This window comes from Zeus faber (genome assembly GCF_960531495.2).
Source record: "Zeus faber genome assembly, chromosome: 7".
NCBI lineage: Eukaryota > Metazoa > Chordata > Actinopteri > Zeiformes > Zeidae > Zeus > Zeus faber.
The window spans coordinates 28,226,469-28,248,531 of record NC_137203.1 but is presented as its reverse complement, the minus strand read 5'-3'; the positions used below and the strand labels follow the sequence as shown (position 1 = coordinate 28,248,531).

At 44.5% G+C, this 22,063-nt stretch overlaps 1 protein-coding gene across 2 annotated transcripts; it reads left to right on the top strand.

The window, feature by feature from the left end:
• The first annotated feature begins 253 nt into the window (after nt 1–253).
• On the top strand, nt 254–11,593 carry LOC307232412 (cytotoxic granule associated RNA binding protein TIA1-like). 2 transcript variants are annotated; one of them, XM_080003415.1, is made up of 11 exons: nt 254–414; nt 1,284–1,380; nt 2,091–2,189; nt 2,598–2,652; nt 4,485–4,572; nt 6,562–6,637; nt 6,828–6,936; nt 7,064–7,159; nt 7,980–8,064; nt 8,154–8,295; nt 11,215–11,593. In XM_080003415.1, the coding sequence occupies exons 1-11, from the start codon at nt 383–385 to the stop codon at nt 11,368–11,370; spliced, it is 1,035 nt and encodes a 344-aa protein (XP_079859541.1). In that variant the 5' UTR covers nt 254–382; the 3' UTR covers nt 11,371–11,593. The 2 variants fall into 2 exon arrangements, with proteins under 2 accessions (XP_079859541.1, XP_079859540.1); XM_080003414.1 differs by having other exon boundaries at nt 6,828–6,948.
• Nucleotides 11,594–22,063: the final 10,470 nt, after the last annotated feature.

Sequence of the window (22,063 nt, the reverse complement as noted above, 5' to 3'; positions counted from 1 at the left end):
TTTTTTTTTGTGCGTTTGTTTGTTTGTTTCAATTCAGCCTTCGGGCGTCATCTCAGCCTGGCGAGTCGCATCTTCCTCCACTCGCCCACTCGTTTGCTCACAAGTGGGTCCCGTCGCCCGAGTCAATGAAACGAGTCGTTCGCCGCGAGCGAGTCGTTCGCGAGTCTCGCGCCACCGCTCCTCCGCCATCTTCAACTTCCCATTGTTTGCGTCGGACCCAGGCTGTCTGCGCCGTGTGTGTGTGTGAGTACATTCGGGGCCACCGAACGGTGTTAAACAGGAGATAGCGTCTAAAAAAAATACTGTGGCCGTCTAAGTTCCAAACCCAACTGTTTTGTATGTCAACGGATTAAAACATTCCCAGGACGCGACCCGCTGAACCATGATGATGGACGACGATCAACCCAGAACCCTGTGAGTAGGAAGGGACTCTGTCTATCTGCTGGAGCGGGAGGCTTCCATACACACCGCACGTTGAAACGGCCCAGTGTTACCGTCTCTTAAACAGGATCCATTGTCAGGTTTACTTCATTTTTTTATTACTACACGATTCGCGGTCGTCGGAAACAATGCGGCCATCGGCCTAATTGAGAACCGAGTTAGTTCCACAATGTGTGTTTGGGCCATGTAAATAGTCTGGGCCATGAAGCTGCCCTCAAAATGAATCTCCGAGTGCTTACGCTAGCACTGATGCTAACGCTAGCCTCGCCGAAAAACGTAGGAGGCCCGACTCCCTTCCCAGAGAAATAGATAATATCCAGCTGGTCTGGCGTGTATACAAAACCAAACACAACACAGATACCCATTCCACACCGCGGCCGCACATTCATCCATTAATATCTGGTTTTATTTAGCACCCATGCTATTTCGCGCAGGGCTAGTTAGCACGCAGGCTAGTTAGCTCAAGGCCCGTGTGAACGCGTTCCTCCACCGGCGGGTTGCGGGCTTAACATGACAAGACGAGCCACGTCAACGCTCAGGCAGACAAGGGAAAGGACCGGGCCAAATAAAATAATAAATTACGTTCGACTGGTGTGCATTATTAATACGTTTCCGGTCATAGGGTCAAATCCCCCAAATGTTTGCAGCGTATGCGATTTAAAATGGTTGTGGACAAAGTCTGAGGTTGTAGCTAGCTCGGTTAACTAGCCTTTGTTTGCTCGCCACTTCCGGTTTCGCCGAGCCTCCGTCGCTTCTTCTCGGGCGGCAGCGGCGGCTCGCATCCGATCGTAGTGTCACACGACCGCCCTCTTCTGCCGCTGAACGCTCCGTCCTCCGTGCAGGTACGTGGGCAATCTGTGCAGGGACGTCACCGAGCCCCTCATCCTAGAGCTCTTCCAGCAGATCGGACCCTGCAAGAGCTGTAAAATGATTGTCGATGTGAGTATATTATTAGTACTAGTAGTACTAGTCGTAGAAGTAGTTGTGGTGGTGGCAGTAATAATAATAATAATGCTGATATGGGAGTCTACTGTGTATCGGCATTGTAATAACTTGTAATTATCATAATTCAGACTTTAGCCATTGTACTAATTTAGTAATAACAGTTACAATTTATCCTAAACTCATTATTGTTATCCACGCCCATATTATTCTGTACATATATATTCTTCCTGTATAGAAATATTGCATCTCAGCCAAATACTATCCCCCATACTGCCACTTAGCCCCTGCCCTAGTCGTTCAATATTATTTATACTGTGTGTGTGTGTGTATTTTTGTTGTTGTTTGACTGTTAAGCTCTTGGTTTGTTAACTGCCTGTGTAACAATGCAACAACCCTTAGTAAGAAATTCTTGTGTGTTTCTGTTGTCTTGTTTCTGATCGACATGTTATATAACCTATGACCGGATAAAATTGGTTAAATAAGTAAGTTGTTAAACTTGTTTTGGTTCTTGGCGATGACTCAAACATTTTGGTCACCAAAGAATGCTTCTATCAAAAAGGGACACAGTGATTTCCCTCTGCTCTCCGTGTATTCTAGTCTAAATGTCTTCATACCGACCTGGACGTCTTTTGTGGGCAGCTTTAGCACGTGCGTGACCTTGACTGGACTTTCGACTAATCACAAACTTGTTTTCCCCCTGACAGACGGCCGGAAACGATCCATACTGTTTTATCGAGTTCTATGATCACAGGCATGCGGCCGCCTCGCTGGCGGCTATGAACGGACGTAAAATAATGGGTAAGGTAAGCTATCGCATCTACAGGGTGAGTTGTGGAGGGCCGGGTGGGCGGGCAGGGCTGCAGGAGACTTCCCCTATGTGCCTTCAAATTGAATCCAGTTTATGACTTTTGCTAGATCTATTTCTATGCTAGGATAAAACAATATCCCATGATGTTCATAGGAGAGTTGTTTTGATTTCCAATGAGGGGGCGGTTCTTGAAATCACTAAAACCCCCTTTTGATTCCACGGCTTTTCTTCTCACACATGTTTTCAGTCTCACTCCCCCAAGTGAATCTTGATGCTGGTGCGCTGCCTGACGCCCCCGCATCTGTGCACGGCGGGCAGCGCACTCCCGCCGTTAGCCGAAGGCACTCGTACCGAACCGCTGCCAGTGTCAATGTACCCCACCTGTTCTGTTGTCTCTCCGCAGGAGGTCAAAGTCAACTGGGCCACGACGCCGACCAGTCAGAAGAAAGATACCAGCAGTAAGTGCTAATGGGAGTAACAGGGAGTAATCCCCACGGGGGGGCGGTTCTACTTGTCAAGCCGAAAAAGTCTTGGTCGTACAGTTACGAGGGTTCCATCACAGGGAACATATGAATACCATTGTACATGTCGGGGCTTGGCGCTAAAGGGCATAAGAGATATTTGCGTAATTAAATTACAATTTTCGGAGTGAGAAAACAAAATGTGTGGCTGTGCGCACGTGCGTGCTTCCCAAGACCTCTGGAGGTGTCCTGTGGTATCTGGCACCAAGACGTTTGCAGCAGATCCTTAAAGTCCTGTGAGAAGCGAGGTTGGGCCCCCATGGATCGGGCTTGTTGTTCCAGCACATCCCACAGATGCTTGATCGCCCCCTTACCCCGGCCATCCACTTGATGTAGAACTAAACATAATTCATCATTCAGTTGTGATGGTCATGTGTCTATTGTAGGTTCTTTCAGTGGTGGACAGGAGTCAGCATGAGCATTCTGACCGGTCTGGGTCTACACAGCCCAATTTGCAGCAAGCTGTGATGCACTGCGTGTTCTGACACCTTTCTATCATAGCCAGCGTTAACTTTTTCGGCAATTTGTGCAACCATAGCTCTTCTGTGGGATCGGACCAGCCCGGCTAGACTTGACTCCCCATGTGTATCAATGAGCCAATGGACGCCCATGACCCTGTCACCAGTCGTCCTTTCTTGGACCACTTTTGGTAGGTACTAACCACTGCATACCGGGAACACCCCAGAAGACCTGTCGTTTTGGAGATGTTCTGACCCAGTCGTCTAGCCATCATAATTTGGTCCTTGTCAAAGTCACTCAGATCCTTACGCTTTTCGTTTACGCACATTTTGGTATTTTTTGGTATTTTTAGAGCTTACAGAGCTTATTGTGCGTAATCACCGGGTGTCATGACATTTCACTGCATATATGTATGACCGTATGGATATATATGTGACAAATAATCTCTTGAACTTGCACATTTGTCTTGTTTCCAACACATCACCTTCAAGAACTGACTGTTCACTTGCTGCCTCATATATCCCACCTCTTGACAGGTGCCATTGGAATGAGATGTTATTCACTTCACCTGTCAGTGATTGTGTGTGTGTGTGTGTGTGTGTGGCTTTTGTTTTTAAATTAATTACTATTTGATGATCAAGAGCCTTTTTTGGCTTCACTCAATTGAACGTATCCTCTACCACCTTTTCTGTTCTCAATTTGTATTTTGGGGAAAAAAAATCTAAAATATGCTGAATGTCCTTTTACCACTTGATGGAGTTCAACAAGAGCCTTGAAATTATGAGTAAAAATATTTTTTGGCGTTTTATCCTCAGAAATGCAAGTACTGCAATTCCTTGAAAATACCCCCCTGTGTTCCAAAGTGCTTGGAGGGAAAAAAAACATAATGAAACAATAACTTCAACATTTTTCAAATTTAATCCAGCATGGTTGTATATGTATGGGACAAATAATCTCTTGAACTTGTAGATATACATTTGATACAATAACAATTGTTAGATATAGATTAGATATACAAATATAAATAACAGACAATTATACTAAGATTATATTTTATCTTAAAGATCAATTTAAAGATTGATTATATCTGTTTTGCATCAAGTCCTGGAAAATGGGGGGGGAGAATAGTACTTGATATCCTTGAATTCGATTTTCTAATTCCAGGATAAAACATGGTTACAGCCTTAGGTAGAAGCACAAATTTGTCTTCTCTGCTGAAGATTCAAGATTCGGTTGTGTTTCTCGATGAATCCCAAAGAAGACTTACTGAATCACTTGTGAACCTGTACCTTTTTCTTGCTTCCTCACAGATCACTTCCATGTCTTTGTCGGCGACCTCAGCCCAGAAATCACCACAGAAGATGTCAAAGCTGCCTTCGGCCCTTTCGGCAGGATATCGTACGTATGACGCCCCTTCACAAAAACACAAATCTATTGCAGGATGTGCTGCGGGGAAACTGGATTAAGGTTTTAGCGCCTGGCCTCCTAGCACCAGTCTAATTGCACCAGTTTGCTCCTCCCTCGGCGTGGCATTCTGGGTGCAGTCTGCATCGGGAGGACTTCAGGGAGGAAGCAGATTAAAAACCACAGCCCCTTATCAGGGGACGTTGCACAGAACTGGTCGTTAGGTGGCCAAAATGTCATTGCATGACATCAGTTTCCACGATTCAGCGGTAATATAATGTTTTATTCAGAGTTCTTACTAGGTCTTTGTGGTGCTTGAATTATGCCAGATAAGCATGCCATATAGGCAAAACGCATGCAGGAACCCAGGTTCGAGTCCAGCCTGCGGTCATTTGCTGCGTGTCTTTCCCCCTCTACCCCCCATTTCCTGTCTGCCCACTGTTATCTACAATGAGTAATCTATAAAACTGACCAAAAAATGTAAAAAGAATTAAATAAATAGCCCGCTTGTGCTGAAATGCTGAGAAGTCCTTGGGGAAGGAGGGGTCATTGAAAACCTGTGAAAGTCCCCCTGGGTTTTGTTATTTAAATCATAACACAATACAAATTTTACAGAATCAGTTTTTTTTTTCTCTGGTTGTAGCTCTATTGCAACACTATGTCCCTCCTCTCCGTGCTACACCAAGCGAGCATGAACGTTAATGGTCTGAACGCTGGAAACAATATAGATGATTGCCAGGAAAATGTACATTTAATCTAACATGGTTGGAAATAAGGCACTTATAATGGTAAATGACTATGAGATAAATAATAGTCATATAAATAATAGACCATGAAATTAAGCTTATATTACAGTATCTTTGAAGTTGTAAAGATCACATTGTAAACTAATTATATTTATTTGGTGTGAACTCCTTGAAAATGGAAAAAAAAAATGTTTGGGAAAAAGTCCTTGAATTTCATTTGAGTGCCAGGATGAATTATGCTGTACTCTCCAGTTTATTTCTGTAAAAAAACAAAAAAAAACCCTTCTCATTCCATTTTCGTTGTCCAGCCAAAATGCACTACATGGATAAAATAAAAAGCAAAACGATCATATTCACTACAGCTGCACAAAATTCCATGCAGAGGCTGCATGGAATCTGCATGGATCTTTATTGTCTCAGCTATGATGACATTTTGCATGGCTCCTCCCAATGCAGTTAAAATAAAACTAATAAATAAAAGCAGTACCCGAAAACAGCAGTCGTAGCAGCCTAATGTAAACAAATAAGAAATGATGCTAAAAACTATTTAGTGTAGCAACTACAATATATATATATATTTTTTTTTTAACACAATCTGGTTCAATTTTCTTTCGAGTTTGCTGTAGTGCAACTGCAATTTTAAACCACTTTTGTAAAACTCGGTTTGGTGTCCGAAAATAATTTGTTACCAGATAAATTTGAACCTCATCGCTCAGGTTTCAATTGCAGTCTGTTACAAACATAAATATAATGTACATCCAGGTTACAGCGCCTCTTGCATGGACCTCATCGCTTTCAGTGAGCACTCAGTCCACGGCTCCCCAGGAGCCGTGGAGAGAGAGGGCGCGGGGATCAACCCCCTGCTACCGGTGGAGGTACCACATGTGCTCGGCCTTGCAGATCGGCTCGCACACGCGAGTCAGAGGGTGAAACAAACTCCGTGGAACAATGAAAGTGAGGGCTGGCTCGCGCTTGCTGGGGTCCGAGTACCGGGTGCACCACTGGCCTGTCTCATCCACGCTGTTGGGGAGGTGGAGCAGCTGCCTTTTTTATGAGCATTATTACCGGACATTTTGAACAGCAAGTTTATACATTTAAAATCAAATAAATTGTATTTTATATATCTCAGAGCCAAACATTAAGGAAGTGACATAGTGCCATAAAGGATAACACTTTATTTATTTACATAATTCTGATGAATCTTTTTTTTCTCTTTCTCCCTCCCTCCGGTCCACAGGGATGCCCGGGTTGTGAAGGACATGGCCACCGGCAAATCTAAAGGCTACGGCTTTGTTTCTTTCTTCAACAAGTGGGTGAGTGCTCTCCCTGCTCGTTGATGTGGGGAGAAGTTAGTTAGTTGTTGTTTTTTTTTTGTTTGTTTTTTTCCCTCCAAAATGTGGGCATGGTCTCGATTGTCCTCGATTTGACCTGTTCAAACAAACCAGACGCAACAAATCCTAACCGTTTTGTGCTTCCTGTGGTGACCTGCTGTCTCTCTCCCAGGATGCGGAAAACGCCATTCAGCAGATGGGTGGTCAGTGGTTGGGGGGCCGGCCGATCCGGACCAACTGGGCCACAAGAAAGCCTCCCGCCCCAAAGACCACCTATGAAAGTGCGTTGACATGTATGGAGAATAGTTTACCATCACACTAACGTTTAAAGTATTTTTTTATTTTACTTTTTCACGGTTTTTGGAACCTGCGAGTTTAACGCTTATGCCCCCCTGCCTTCGTTGCCAGATAACTCGAAGCACCTGTCCTTTGACGAGGTCGTGAACCAGTCCAGCCTCAGCAACTGCACCGTCTACTGCGGCGGCGTTAGCACAGGACTGACAGGTCAGTGCAAATAAACTAAAACGAAAAGGTGTCGAAGGACTACAGTGAATCTTGTCACCCTGTTGGTTAAGATTACGGATGCAGCCACAACACGGCCACAGAAAGTGTCAATACGGTCACTATACAGTATGGTTCGGCAAGGATACTGGTTCCTAGGCAATACTCTTTTCAGGGGTTCTGCATTGGAATAAAACATCTCTGCCTTGCTGTAAAAATCGTATTTTTAACCAATAAAAGAAAATGACATGACCCATTGACCTTAACTGTACAAACCTTCTGTTTTATATTAGAGACAGAAGAGGTGAACCTCTTTGGGTTTAAACATTTGGTATAGGTGCTGGACTATTTGTTTAATGTCCATGTTAGATAGATACATGCATTATACATTGCAGAATGGAAATTGCAGTGTCCTCAACAGTTTCTGTTAAAGACAATAGGCAATAATAATAATGCAATGGGATAAAAAATACAAGTAGAAAATGGCAATATATGGAAAATATACAATATAACCGGTTGAATGTATACAATAAAAATTACAATCAAATATGACACTATATACTAAACCTAATGATAAACACAATAAAGAATAACAGAAAAACAATTAATAAAAAAAAAAATAAAACCATAACAGACCCAAAAAATACAAAAAAAATGTGGTCATAACTAATGAAGTAAAGCTAGCAGGGAACCGGAAAGTTTAGCCTGAGATGGGATAATGTACAGTAATTTGGTTTATCCCATACATGTGTTCTAGTCCCAGGAATAGCTTATTAAAATGAATTTACAACATCAGACCTTCTCTCCCCATGTTTCGTTTCAGAGCAACTGATGAGGCAGACCTTCTCCCCTTTCGGACAGATCATGGAGATCAGAGTGTTCCCAGACAAGGGCTACTCCTTCGTCAGGTATGTCGCAGAGTTTACTTCCCTACACGTCAAAGCATCTTCCTGCTGTCTCCAGTCTCTCACGCGCTCAAACCTCTCTCCCTCTCCAGGTTTAATTCACATGAGGCCGCCGCCCATGCCATAGTTTCAGTGAATGGCACCTCATTAGAGGGCCACATAGTCAAGTGCTACTGGGGCAAGGAAACCCCGGACATGGTGAACCCCATGCAGCAGCAGATGCCCCTGCCCCAGGTAAGGGAGAACTTAAATGGTGCGATTCACCGTCGCTGCGAATAGAAGTGGACGGCCACGTTGGTTCCTGTTCGTCTCGATTGCTTTCGTAGGCCTAAGAACTTTTTGGCGGAACCAAAAAGTGTGTCCGCACTGCAGAAACTAGAAACGATCATAGAGCTTAGAACTCAGTTTTGAGGAACTTTTTTTAGCTCCTACTCCAGAGCAGGGACTTACCGTCACAAGAGGAAACCAGGACCTTCAGTGACACAAGTGCACGGTGATTGGTCCAGACGTAGCTCCATGGTTCCTCGGACTGAGGACAGTCCAGCTGGTGAAGTCGTATCGCTCTGTGTGGGGACCAGCCCATGTACACTCGGCGGTAATGAAAAAACAAATAAAAATTAAAACGTATTTATTTTATTTTCCAACATTAATTGGATGAATTAACATGAACGCCCCGTAATCTCTGCGTTGTCTCAATGCGGGCTTGTAACTTACGAAAGTCTAATAAGAGTCAAGTTTCAGCAACTGGATTGCTTATTTCTTGCCTCAAATTTGTTCAGAAACGGATTTGAGCGGACTGATAAGGTAAAATCAGTGAAGGTTACGGAGTAAATACAACGCAGAACTCCTACTGAAACCTTGCTGGATTACGTCAATTCAGCGTCCCAATGCAATGCGACCACAACCAGGAAAGAATGTCCTTGACAGTGTTTAGTTCTCGGGGGACCTCCCTCATTCCCCTCAGGAAATCCCCAAAACTGTTCAGTGCGAAAATGCCTAATAACAGTGCAGTGGGCATCACAGCACCATTACAGTGATAACCGCAGCAGCGATAATAATGGGTATAGAAAGTACTAATGGTAATAATAGAATTGTGGGGCTAATATTGGTAGAACCACTGTTTTTATTTTTATAAAATAAAAAATAAAAAAGATTGTATTTTACCTGGCCAAGACAGCAGCAAGACAATGTTACAGAGTACATAAAAAGAGCACATTAAAGGCAGGACCAGAAAAGTGAAAAAGGTTTTGTTTTTTTCCAAAACTCAGTACTTACAGTGCATAGATGTTGTGTGACCTTTGGATGAAAATAAATCAAAGTGTAAAAATGTAACCAACAATAATATTTTGGGTTAAAGCTACATTACTTTTTTTTTTTTTTTTTTTGTAAACGACAATTGTAAACGACAATGTAAAGATTGAGCAGCAACATTTAACGACTGACACTGGCAGATTTTCTGTCTCTTCTGCACACACATATAACTGCTGTCTTTGAGGAGCACAAATCTAAAGATGGAGAACACACTAACAGACATTTGTGCTACTCCAGCACTCTGGATTCTCGCGATTTGCAAAATATCTCGTAAGATGTTTGACGCAAATATGAATGCCATACAGTTCTCTACTGTGGTAGTTTGTGCAGCAGAGCTGACATTCTACACTAATCAGACCTTCATCAGTAGGGGTGAGACGGATCACGACACTCACGGTTTGGATCGTGTCACGGTTTTGAGTCACGAATCTGATCATTTTTCAGATCAGCAACAAGGGGGGGCAAATAACATTGCTTTCAATTTAATCTGTATAACACTTAAAGCTAGGAATTTTTGCCCATGGGCTTAAATGAAAACAACATTCAAGATGTCCAATGTTTAAATAAAATCTTAAAATACATAAAATATTTAATACTTAAATTGAACTGCAATCTGAGGCACGCATGATACCTTCCTTCCTTAAAGCATGGTAGTGAATAAAAGAATAAGATGAGATCCGCTCCCACTACCTGAATTGAATTCCAGTATCACGGTCAATTTTGCACGTTTATAACAAACAAAATTTCATAAAAATCTGTTCAGAATGAAGCGAGGTACAGTCGTTGTTGCACACAAGTCTGAATCTCTCAATACACGATTCAATTTACGTGTATTTTCTTCAGCACTAACCCTATCAGGTCTTGATTTGTAAAGAAAACACTTGTTTTTCAGTAAGTAACTTTGATTCCAGTCCCATTAAAACATTATAAAGTTATATTTTTGAGGTGGAATAAATATAAACAATATTTCATAAAATGTCTTAGATTAAAGAAATGCTTGGGAGCCGTAGGAGCCGGCTCTTTTCATAAGAGCCGGTTCATCTGGCTCACTGAAGAGAGAAACCTTTCAACACACTGTGCGTCTCTGCTCCGCCCGCTGCATCCGTGTTCACTCCGTACGTACCTTCTCTAGTCTGACTTTTCTCCTTATTCTATTCATTATATCACACCATCATGTTCCGTTATCTAATATTTATCACAATCCAAATTATGTCCATAACATTAATTACTCTCATGGTACAACTGGTACCTACCAGCACTTCTCTGTATTGTAAAATACAGAAAAAATAATAAAAGTAAACCATATTTTATTGAATCGGGGCACACGTTTTCTTTAAACTACTAGAAGGCACAAGCTGTGCTCCGATGCTTTAATTTTGCAATTGATCCGCGGTTCACGTGCGAGCAGGGGGCAGTCCGTGCACCACTCATCAATTCCACAAGTCACCCCTCCATTTCAAAAGTCCACACTTGCCTACTTGCTGCTTTCTTTGGCTTCGCAGTGGTGCAGCCGTGCAGTGACCCGACCGATTGGGATTGTATAGAGACAGATTTGAGGCTTTCACTCACACACGCACATCAATGGCAGCTACGATTCTGCAGCGCCACTACCCGATCTCAAGTCGTTGCTAAAGCGGCCTTGAAAATCACGTAATGTGGCCCTAGCTTGAGTGGATGTACATTGACCATGTTCATATGCTTAGTATAGTAAAATATATTATAGCGGTCTGCCTTGGCCAGGGGCTGTCGCTAGTTTAGCGAAGGAGTACTTTCTTCCCAGTGGCTGCAAAAAGTGAGGCGATGGGGTTAATTTTGACTTTTTGCGTCCCCGTCCCCCCCCAGCAGAACAAGATGGGCTACCCTGCCGCCCAGCCCTATGGCCAGTGGGGCCAGTGGTACGGCAACGGCCCCCAGATCAGCCAGTACGTCCCCAACGGCTGGCAGGTTCCCACCTATGGCGTCTACGGCCAGGCCTGGAACCAGCAGGGCTTCAAGTAAGTAGCGCCCATGCGTGCAGAGCTCCTCTCGTCTCCCTCCTCCACCCTCCTCCTCCCCCCACACCACCCCCCATCTGGCACCACCCGGGGGGGAGGATGGGAGGAGAGGGGTGGAGGACCTCACCTCCGAACACCAGGGGAAGGATTTGCCAGCTCAGGCCACATGAGGAAGGGGGGGGGGAACATGAACCGTCAGCACTCAGCCAGCCCCCCCACTCCCCCACCCCCAAAACACACACACACACACACACACACATCACCATGTCCAGCTTATGAAGATTGAGGCAAAAAAAAAACCCCACAGAATAAATGTATTGGAACTTTGCTTTCTTTTTTTTTTTTTTCTTTCTTTTCTTTTGTATTTTGTTGAATTGGATTCCATTTGAGCCCTTCTCTGGGAGAACGCAGAGCCAGCATTTCAAGTTTTGTTTAAAAAGACAAATATACACCACCACCCCCTGCCCCCCACACACACACACATGAAATTAAGTCCGTACTTGGTGACCACCGTGCATCAGACCGCCACAGATTCTTATGTGTTGATGGCAGCCGTCCGTAAAAAAAACCAGTATATATATTTTTTATTTTTTTCAAACTTGTTGTTACAGAATGATTCTACGAACAAGTATTGTTTATAATTGGTACTTTCTGAAAAGCCATATCAATTCACTTCTTATTTCATTTTTTTGTATGGATATTTTTCTTTCAAATAACTTTTTTATAGCCTCTACAAGAACTCTTGAGTAGGAACATTGGCGTCGTGAAGACTTCTATTGAAATATTTTACATCACCTCTGGACTAATCGGCCTTACCGTGAACATGCAACCCCCCCCCCTTTTCCACGTAAAAAAAATAAAATCTTAACTGTGATGTTGACAAACTTGTTGACAAATTTTTGTCACGACGGACGCAGGGCCGAGAGTGTGAAAGTAACTTGAAACCTTCAAACTTTGAAAAGTCCTTGTTTGTTTTTGTCACAAGACGATGGATTTTTTTCTTTCTGTTGTTTGTCCCCCCCCCCCCTTTTTTTTTTCCCCCCTTCATTTTTTTATTTTTTATATTTTTTACTATTGTATGATTTTGCGTGTGTTTGTCGTGTCATGTGGTAGCGTGTAGGCAGGGGGCGCCACAGAGGGGGTGGGGGCGTGTATATGTTGCTCTGCTTAGGCCGGACTCTCTTCGTCTGCTTGTCCTTGTCCATTCTCCAGCCATACTCCCCCCCCCCCACCCCACCCCCTTTTTTTTCGACTGCTCTCCGTCTTTCTTGCCCCCTCTGTTTATTTTGTTTTTGTTTGTTTTTTTGGCTAGCTGCTTTTTTTTTAATTATTATTATACCCACTCTGACCCAACTCCGCCCGTCTTCTTCCTTGTCCATTCAAATCCACTCAGATTGTATAGTAACCCCCTCCCCCGCCCCCCACTTCGCCTTGTCTCCTCTAACCTGCTGGCCATTTTGTCTCTTTCTCTCTCTCTTTCTCTCTCTGTTCTCTCTTTCCCTCCGTTTCGTTTTTTGCAGTCACTTACCGGCCAGTGCTGGGTGGACTGGCGTGAGCGCCCTCAGTAACGGTGGGGTAATGGAGCCTACGCAGGGATTGAATGGGGGTATGCTCTCCAACCAGCCCGGTATGGGAGCCGCGGGATACCCCACACACTGATTTGAGGGGAGGGAGGGAGGGGGAGGGAGGGGGGTTGGGTCGGGTCAGGGGAAATGTTTTTTTTTTGTTTTGGTTTTTTATCCCCCCTCCTCTCCCCGTTCTTTGGCCGACTGTCAGCTTCTCATTGGCTGTAGGAAGCCCCGCCCCCTCCCCCCTGCTGCCGCCATGCTGCAGGCAGGACTGAGACTTTAAACAGGGCTGTGGATCCTAATTGGGGTGGGGGGGGGGGGGTGTAAATGGGGTTTCACGGGGCAGGGGGAGGGGTGAGGTAAAGGTTGGGGAGTATACGGGGGACGAGCGATTTCACCCATACAGGTATTAACGCCCCCCCCCCCCCCCTTTTTCTTTTTTCTTTTTTTCTGTTTTTTTTTGGTTGGGTGGTTGGCGAGCGCGGTCACGAAAAAACCGAGCGCTCCCGCCGTTTTTAAGTTAACTGTAAATGAATATAAAACTGTAAAGAAGAAACCTTTTTTGGATTTGCGCCTTTTTTTTTTCATGTTTTTTTTTCTTTTTTTTTTTTTTTTTTTCCTCATTCTTTTTCTCTCTCTCTCCCCTCTTCCCACATTTTGGGTTTTTACATTTGACTGAATAATTGCTTCCATTTTCACACCTCAACCCCCCTCCCCTCTCCGCGGGGGGGGTTGGTTGGTTGGTTATCGGGTTTTTTTTGTTTTTTTGTTTTTTTTTTTTGTTTTTTTTTCTTCCCAAGATGGAAAAAGAAAAACCTTTTCAGTCTGAATCATGTGCTAAGTTATGAACCTTAGTTATTGTTTGAGGACAGCAAATGGGTTTTAATTATTTTTCCTCATTTTCTATCGGATTATCAACCAATTGCAGGGATTGTTGCCACTGCTGTTTCTCTGTAAGGGCAGATAAATATTGCACAGTTTCTTTTATTTTTTTTTCTCCTATTGTACTTTTGACAAATTTTTATCACAGAGCTTTTCTCTTTTTTTTTTTCTTTTTTTTTTGCATTCCATTTCTCCTTCATATATTTCGGACAGCCTCAAATCTTTTCTCCACCTGTAAATAACCACACATTCATTTGAAATGATGTAAGTAAAAAAAAATGCTACTGTTAACTGTGGGTGCTTGCTTTCTTTCTTTTTTTTCCTTTTTTTTTTTTCCTCCCCTCTGTTTCGATTACTCGACAGTTAACGCCGACATTGTAAGTAGCAGAGTGGCACTATCAAAACGTGACACCGGCACAACGCAGCGCTCGCCCGACTCCTCCGCACACGGACGAGACGGCAAAATAAATAAAAAAAAAAATTAAAAAACCACGACAAACTCAACAGAATTCCGATTTTTAAAAAAAACAAAAAACCGGGGTGAGCATGAAGTGACATTTCTGACGTTTTCTTTTGGTTTTGTTTTTTGTAATAACTATTGAAATGCCAGTATTTTGTATCACAGAAACCTGTGTGGAAAGCCAATTTTTACACTGTTGCCCCCCCCCCCCCCCCCTAGGTTTTTTTTTTGGTTGTTTTTTTTTTTTTTGCCAGAGAAACGGGGAGGCCTATATTCTAACTGTTGCCTTATAGAGCTGGTTTCTTTTAGCTGACGTGGCGTTCTTTTTAATTAGGCAGTGCCTACACATTTCCAGACCCCTTTTTTCGCTTGGGAAGGAGTTGGCCCAGAGAATTGATAATGACTCTGCTACTGTAATCAATGTTTTCTTGCTTTGTCCAATTAAAAATGCTGATGCGCATAAACCTACACGCTCCAGAGTTCTTTTTCGATTCCTGGCAGGTCGGGGGGGGGCTACTGTTTGCGCTGCTTGGTTTTCATAATGAAGAGAGGCAGCGCATCAGCTCATTTGGCTAAATGGTTCCCTCGTGCACATTATTTGAAAATAAGCAAATGCTGTGTTACAAAAAAAAACCAAACAACTAAAAAAACAATGTGCATGCACTGTGGCCTTGTTTGCGTGTCGTGATTCAAAAAAATAAATGAATTAAAAAATTTCCTTAAGGTGCAATTAAACAAGGAGAATGGGTTTTCTACGTGAAACGGAGCGATCATATTAAAAAAAAAAAAAAACAGCCCTCAACAAGGGCTCTTTAAATATCATTAAACACTGACACTTGAATCCATATATTGACATCTTTTGGAGCGGAGTATATTAAAGACATGCAAAATGTGCTTGCAATTCCAGTATCTTAACACCTGCCACCCACCAGAGGAACGGCTGGGTGCCCTCAAGTGTGGGGGTCACACTTGCTCCTCTGATAAACTGAGGGCGTTGGGCAGGTTGGGCACGCTGACACAGTGCGAGCGTCTTATCTCCGTAAAGACTCTGAAACCCTAGGTCCCTATATATGCACGGGAGGTGTTTGTAGCCACTTAGACATTTCTATTGATATTGTTTGATATGTCTCTATAAAATAATATATCTAACAAATCACTCTATACCACCAATCTTTTACTTTTTTGCAAATAAATGAAATAATACTTGGATCCGTTGTTTCAGAAAAGGCTGTACTTTTAAAGGTTATGTCAGTACCTGTGTAAGCTTTAGAGTAAAGTGTATTGTAGTTTGCCTAGTCTGTTACGACATATAATTCTGCAGTATTAAAAACAATGAAATGGATGCTTGTCCAAAACCTGAATGAATGGCACTGAGATGTGCAGAATTGCCACTAAAATGTGAATAGTGAATTTGCTGACTGCTCTGTTTTGAACCTGCTGTTATTTGTTGTTGTGCTTTTAAGGCTGCCCACTAGATGGCGGGGTCGGCCTACTTTATTCCAAGCTGGACGATGGACTTCACTTGGTGTATGCAGGCTGCCACACGTGTACAGGAACATACACTACTCACAAAAAGTTAGGGATATTTGGATTTCGGGTGAAATTTCAGGATGAACCTAAAATGCACTATAACCTTTACAGGTGAACTTAATTTGACCTTCTCTAAACTTTTGAATGCACATGTCCAACTGTTCAATGTTTCAGTACTTTTTGCACAACTTGCTGTTCTCTAACAACAAGCTGAACAGCAAAATTCACAACAGGTGTTTGATCATGAATCGACCAATACATTTCCTGGTTCAATTAGAATTGGTATTTAAAGAGTCCTCTTCATCATGCTGTTCACATTTTGACATCATGAGACCAAGACGACACCAAACAATTGATCAACAGTACCTCGCCATTGCAAGGCTTCAAACAGGATGTTCTCAGAGGGAAGTGGCCACTGAGCTTAGAGTGTCACAGAGTGTCATCAGCAGGTTGCAACAGAGATACAGAGACACTGGAAGAGTCACAGAAAGGCATAGAAGTGGACGTCCTCTGGCCACATCCCACACTGATGAGCGCTTCATTGTGAACAGTGCCCTGCGGAACCGGATGATGATGCCACTCAACTCCAGGCACATTTAAGGGAGGTGAGAGGCTCCCAAGTGTCACGTCAGACCATTCAAAACCATTTACATCAGCATGGTCTGCGTGCTAGACGACCTGCAAGGGAACCTGACCACACCACCAGGCACAGGCATCATCGTCTTGCATGGGCCAGGGAGCATTTACACTGGACGAGGGACCAGTGGCCTCAGTGCTGTTCTCTGATGAAAGTCGATTCACGTTGAGCAGAAAAGATGGCCGCCAACGATGTTGGAGACGTCAAGGAGAGCGCTATGCATCAGCCACTGTTGTCACCAGACGAGCCTTTGGTGGTGGTGGTGGTGTTACAGTGTGGGCAGGTGTGTCTAGTCAATGCAGAACTGCCCTACACTTTGTGAATGGTACAGTGACAAGCCCATACTACCTGAATAACATCATTAATCCAGTCATTGTGCCCCTGCATGAACAACACAGGCCTCATTTCATATTCATGGACGACAATGCTCCACCTCATGGAGGTGGCATCATTAGGGAACGGCTGCTGGAGACTGGGGCACCTCAAATGGAGTGGCCTGCACTTTCTCCAGACCTGAATCCCATAGAAAAACTATGGGATCAGCTGAGTCGCCGTGTAGAGGCTCGTAACTCTGTACCCAGGAACCTCAATGACCTGAGGGCCGCACTTCAAGAAGAGTGGGGGGCCATGCCTCAGCAGACAATAAGTCGACTTGTGAACAGCATGAGACGTCGTTGTCAAGCTGTAATTGATGCTCAACGGCACATGACAAGTTATTGAGACATTGACATTTTTTGTTGTGGTAAACCCACCACTGTTGTTGGCTTTTGTTTCAATAAATTGTTTGAGATGAGGAAATCACCATTGCATGCTTCTACTTAAATGCCCTACTTTCATGATACAATATCACTGTAGCGTGAACTTTTTACATTTTCCATAAATGTCACCCGAAAGCCAAATATAGAAAAATATCCCCTTTTTGTGAGTAGTGTATTTTGATATGAGGAATAACAGGATATATAATAACACTCCCTGTTATATATGATATATAACGGAGTAATATGACCAACACTGCAGGTTTTGCGAGTCATCATTTACCGGTCATAAATGCTGGGAACTAGGCTGCTGAAAGTCAACATGAAACAATATGTTGATCGAGGGTTTCGGAGGATCGTCACACACACAAACTCAACTATTTCAAGCACGGCATGTTTACTATATCCCAGTTTTATGTTGTCGATTATCAAACTGTGGATCTATCAAGTATTCACTTGAGCCTTCTCCCCGGTGACGCAAGACTCAAAACGAGTTGCTCATTGTGAAAGCAAGATTCTTGGAGTCACTCCGGCAAAAAGGAGTGGGTCGTTTTCGAAACCGTCACCTTTCGCAGACGCAAACCGATACCATTCAGGGGTCTCTCTGCTCTCAGGTGAAATCACGTGTGCGTGTGTATTATAGCGGCCACCCGCTGAGTAAAATAGCCGAGGGTGAGGGGTCGTGGGGCGTCTCCACTGCTGCTTCAGCCGGGGAGCAGCCTGCAGAGACGGGAGGTGCTTCGGGAAACTTTCGTAAGTGGGGGAAAAAAGCAGAGAGGGAGAGAGGAAGGGGTAAGAGATTACAACCGGAGGCGGTGAGTCAATCAACCGCACGTTATCTCTCAGACTGACGTTTATAAAATGTTCTCGATAGTTTTGTTTTCATCCATTACTGTCGGCAATCCCTGGCATCAATTACTTAAATCTGTACTATTTACGACGTACTCCCCCCTTTTGTTGAGCCTGTATCCAAACAGTGTGTGCCCGTGTGCTGCGGTGAACGCCCGCTTTTGATCCAGATCTCTGTACGTCGGGGGCGTCGGTTCAGTTCGCGGCTCCCGTCCAAAGCCAAAGCGCTGAGTAAACCGTGACGGCGCTTGAGGGAAGGGTCTTAATTGTTTGATTGAACCGCGCGCGTGAGCGTCAGTATTTCCACGACGGTGACAGCTCGCGGCAGACGCCGGCGGCAAATAAACATGTTCCAGTGATCAACCCCGACAGGCCCCGACGCGGCAGCGACGGCAGGAGCCTGCTAATGACACAATTAATCCATAATTAAGGCGTTCACGCACACGCGCTCGCAGAATGTCGTGTAGGCGGAGTCTGCGGGGGCGGGGAAACAAAATGGGAGAGTTCCGTTGCCAGCGTCAACGGCTCATTCATCAGTCGCGGTCCCCCCCCCCACCCCGTAGAAAAACAAAATCCCTGGCAAGCGGAACGCGGCGACAAGTCGTTTCCGCCCCCTCCCTCCATCCAAGCCGTTTTTGGAGTAACCGCTCCTGGCGCGTTCCTGACACCACGCCTGACGGAGGAGTGGACTCTGCAGCCCACGGGGGGGTTGCCTTGACCGGCGGCCGTGCTCGACTGTACGCGACGGAGAAGCCGGCTTCCCCCGTCCTTTTCACCACTTTTTGAGATCATAAATATTCTGGTAACGTGGCGAATCGGGCGCAGCCGGCCTTGCACCTCCCGCCGCTTCCCTCGCGATCGATGCTCGGAGGCCGGGGGAGCGCTTTGTGGTGCGTTCCATTCCAACTGGGAAGTCGGAATTTTCGAGTTCTTTGGACGTGCACGTGAACATGTACGTGTTCGCGGACCCCCCCCCACCCCCAGAGGAGCGCTCCGTTCCCTGCTCTCATATTTGTTCCGTAGTAGTCTGTGTTCCCAAAGAACAAACGCAACAAAGGAGGCGTCCATCTTGGTTTTCCGACTTGTTGTAGTGGAACACGGTCAACTCGGCTGTGACGCCATTCCCAGCTCCGACTTCCGAGGTAAATGGAACGTGACCAGAGTTGAGGTAATATTGGTGCTATGTATCTGCTGCCACTTATTATGGAAACTACATCCATTCTAACTTTGCACAAGATGGCTACTTGTTAACATTAGCATGCTTGTTAGCATTTGCCGGCCATTAGCTACCGTTCGATGAACTGCATTGTGGGAACTTGTACTAAATGGTCAACGATCGAGATGTGAAAATGTGTGCCTATAAACAACTTAGTTTCAAGTAGAAGTCCAACGAAAGATACCAACGCAAAGTATGTTTTACCGTCTATAAACGGTTATTAATCAACTTTTCATTTGTGAATTGCCTTTCAAAAAATTGGCAATATTCCGAACAATAAATGACCAGTAAACCTCCACCAACAGATCGACACAACTTTTCCAAACGGGGAATTGAATGAATTGTAATCGTCACAAATCAATCAAAACTTAAAAAGGAAACTGACAGGAGAATCAAACCAAACTTCTCACTGCACTTGAAATAATGAAACCCATGTCCACCCATGGGTGCTGTCCCCTCCAAAACGCCGCAGGTTCAAAATCCCACCCATCATATCGCAGCTTCACGCCCACTTAAAAACTCGGGAGCTTGAAAAGCCTCAGAGCCCCCAGCGTTGTATCTAGAGAATATAAAGATGGCTTCTTGGTGGATACACACACACACACATATATATATATATATATATATATTTATTTACTTATTTTACACACTACTCACAAAAAGTTAGGCATATTTGGCTTTCGGGTGAAATTTCCGGATGAACCTAAGATGCACTATAACCTTTACAGGTGAACTTCATTTGACCTTCTCTAAACTTTTGAATGCACATGTCCAACTGTTCAATGTTTCAGTACTTTTTGCACAACTTGCTGTTCTCTAACAAGGAGCTGAACGGCAAAATTCACAACAGGTGTTTGATCCATGAATCAACCAATACATTTCCTGGTTGCATTAGAATTGGTATTTAAACAGTCCTCTTCATCATGCTGTTCACATTTTGACATCATGAGACCAAGACGACACCAAACAATTGATCAACAGTACCTCACCATTGCAAGGCTTCAAACAGGATGTTCTCAGAGGGAAGTGACCACTGAGCTTAGAGTGTCACAGAGTGTCATCAGCAGGTTGCAACAGAGATACAGAGAGACTGGAAGAGTCACAGAAAGGCAGAGAAGTGGACGTCCTTTGGCCACATCCCACACTGATGAGCGCTTCATTGTGAACAGTGCAGTAGTGTATATATATATATATACGGTATATATATATATATATACGCGCACACACACACACACACACACAAGTATATGTGGACGACAAGGAGCAGTCCGCACCGCACCTACCATTGTTTTCCTTTTTTTTTCCCCGAAATAAAACCCATTTAGTTAATTTTATAAGTGTGTGTGTGTGTGTGTGTGTGTGTGTATGTGTGTGTGTGCGCGTGCATATATTTATATGTTGTATATTGTATATTTTGTTGTGTGTGTAGGTATGTAGTGTGTGTGTGTGTATTTATGTATGTATGTGTGCATATATATGTATGTGTGTGTGTGTGTGTATCTTACACTTTACCCGACTGATTTATAACCACCCTGTCAAAAGTCCCCCAAAATAATAATAATCATAATCACAATCCAGCGGGCAAACAGAGATCAAACTGCGCTCACGGTTACGGCTGAACTTTTCCTGCGTAAACACAGACTTAGCAAGTGCCAGCCTGTGCACACACATTGATGGAGCTATAATCTGATTGATGCTTGTGTGTGTGTGTGTGTGTGTGTGTGTGTCTGTGCGCGCGTTCGTGCGTGCGTGCGCGTGCGTGCGCGGTTGTGTCAGTCAGCTCAGCGCTGACAGGTGTGTGTCGGACTCATCAGTCAAGCTGCCAGTGCTGCCAGAGACGAGGAGGAGAGCAGACGTTGACGAAGGACGGCAATTTGCACTGTCGCTCAGCTCAGACACGCGCACGCACACACACACACACACACACACACACACACACACACACACACACACTCACACAGAAAGCGTCTCGCCGTCTTCCAGGCGTCCTATGTAGGACACGAGCAGCCTGCGGCGCCAAACTCTTCTTATTACCACTCGTCTGTAACACTGCGAGAAGGAAAAAGTGGAGGAACAATAGCATCCTAACCCTTATCACCACGAGGGCGGCCCTCATGGATCAGTCTAGAGTCATATCCCACTGTCGACCCCAAAGACCTAATTGGCCGCATGTCCTAAAGGAACGCGTAGGAACTCAAGAGCAAAGGGCCGAGATAGCAGCTTCCACGGCCCTCCGTCAAACCCACACAGCCATCCATGTCAAACTCGGTACGGTCCCTGAGAGGGCCGTGCCACGTGGGCTGGATTGGCTATTGCAACGCAAAATCAGAATTGCACCGGCTCATATCTCGGACGTTCCTCACCCAATCCCTTGGCCTTGGGCTCACTCTGTTCACGCACGCCCACGGAACATGCACACCCAAATTTGGTGTCATTTGGACTTGGTGGTTGAGAAGATTTAATACAGTTTTACTCAAACATCTCCAAGATGGCGGAAAATCCATCCGGAGGAGTTTATGTGTTGTTGAGGCAAATTTGTTCAGCGTGAGATTTTGATGGCGCAGAGTGCACGCACACACACGCACGCACACACACGCACACACACACACACACTCTGGTCAGCCCTGCAGCCACCATGTTTCCCTGCGGGGTTACAGCCACGATCCATGCAGCATGTCAGGTGTGTGTGTGTGTGTGTGTGTGTGTGTGTGTGTGTGTGTGAGAGAAGATATAAATTACATTGAGGCCTCTGTGAAAGGATGGTTTATGCATGCTGGTGTGTGTGTGTGCGCACACATAC

Bases quoted from the DNA above. Each gene is read 5' to 3' on its own strand.
- LOC307232412 (XM_080003414.1), top strand. From the start codon at position 383: ATGATGATGGACGACGATCAACCCAGAACCCT. The intron at 2,653-4,484 runs GTAAGTGCTAAT...GCTTCCTCACAG, and splicing joins TCAGAAGAAAGATACCAGCA to ATCACTTCCATGTCTTTGTC. The intron at 6,638-6,827 runs GTGAGTGCTCTC...TCTCTCTCCCAG, and splicing joins TTTCTTTCTTCAACAAGTGG to GATGCGGAAAACGCCATTCA.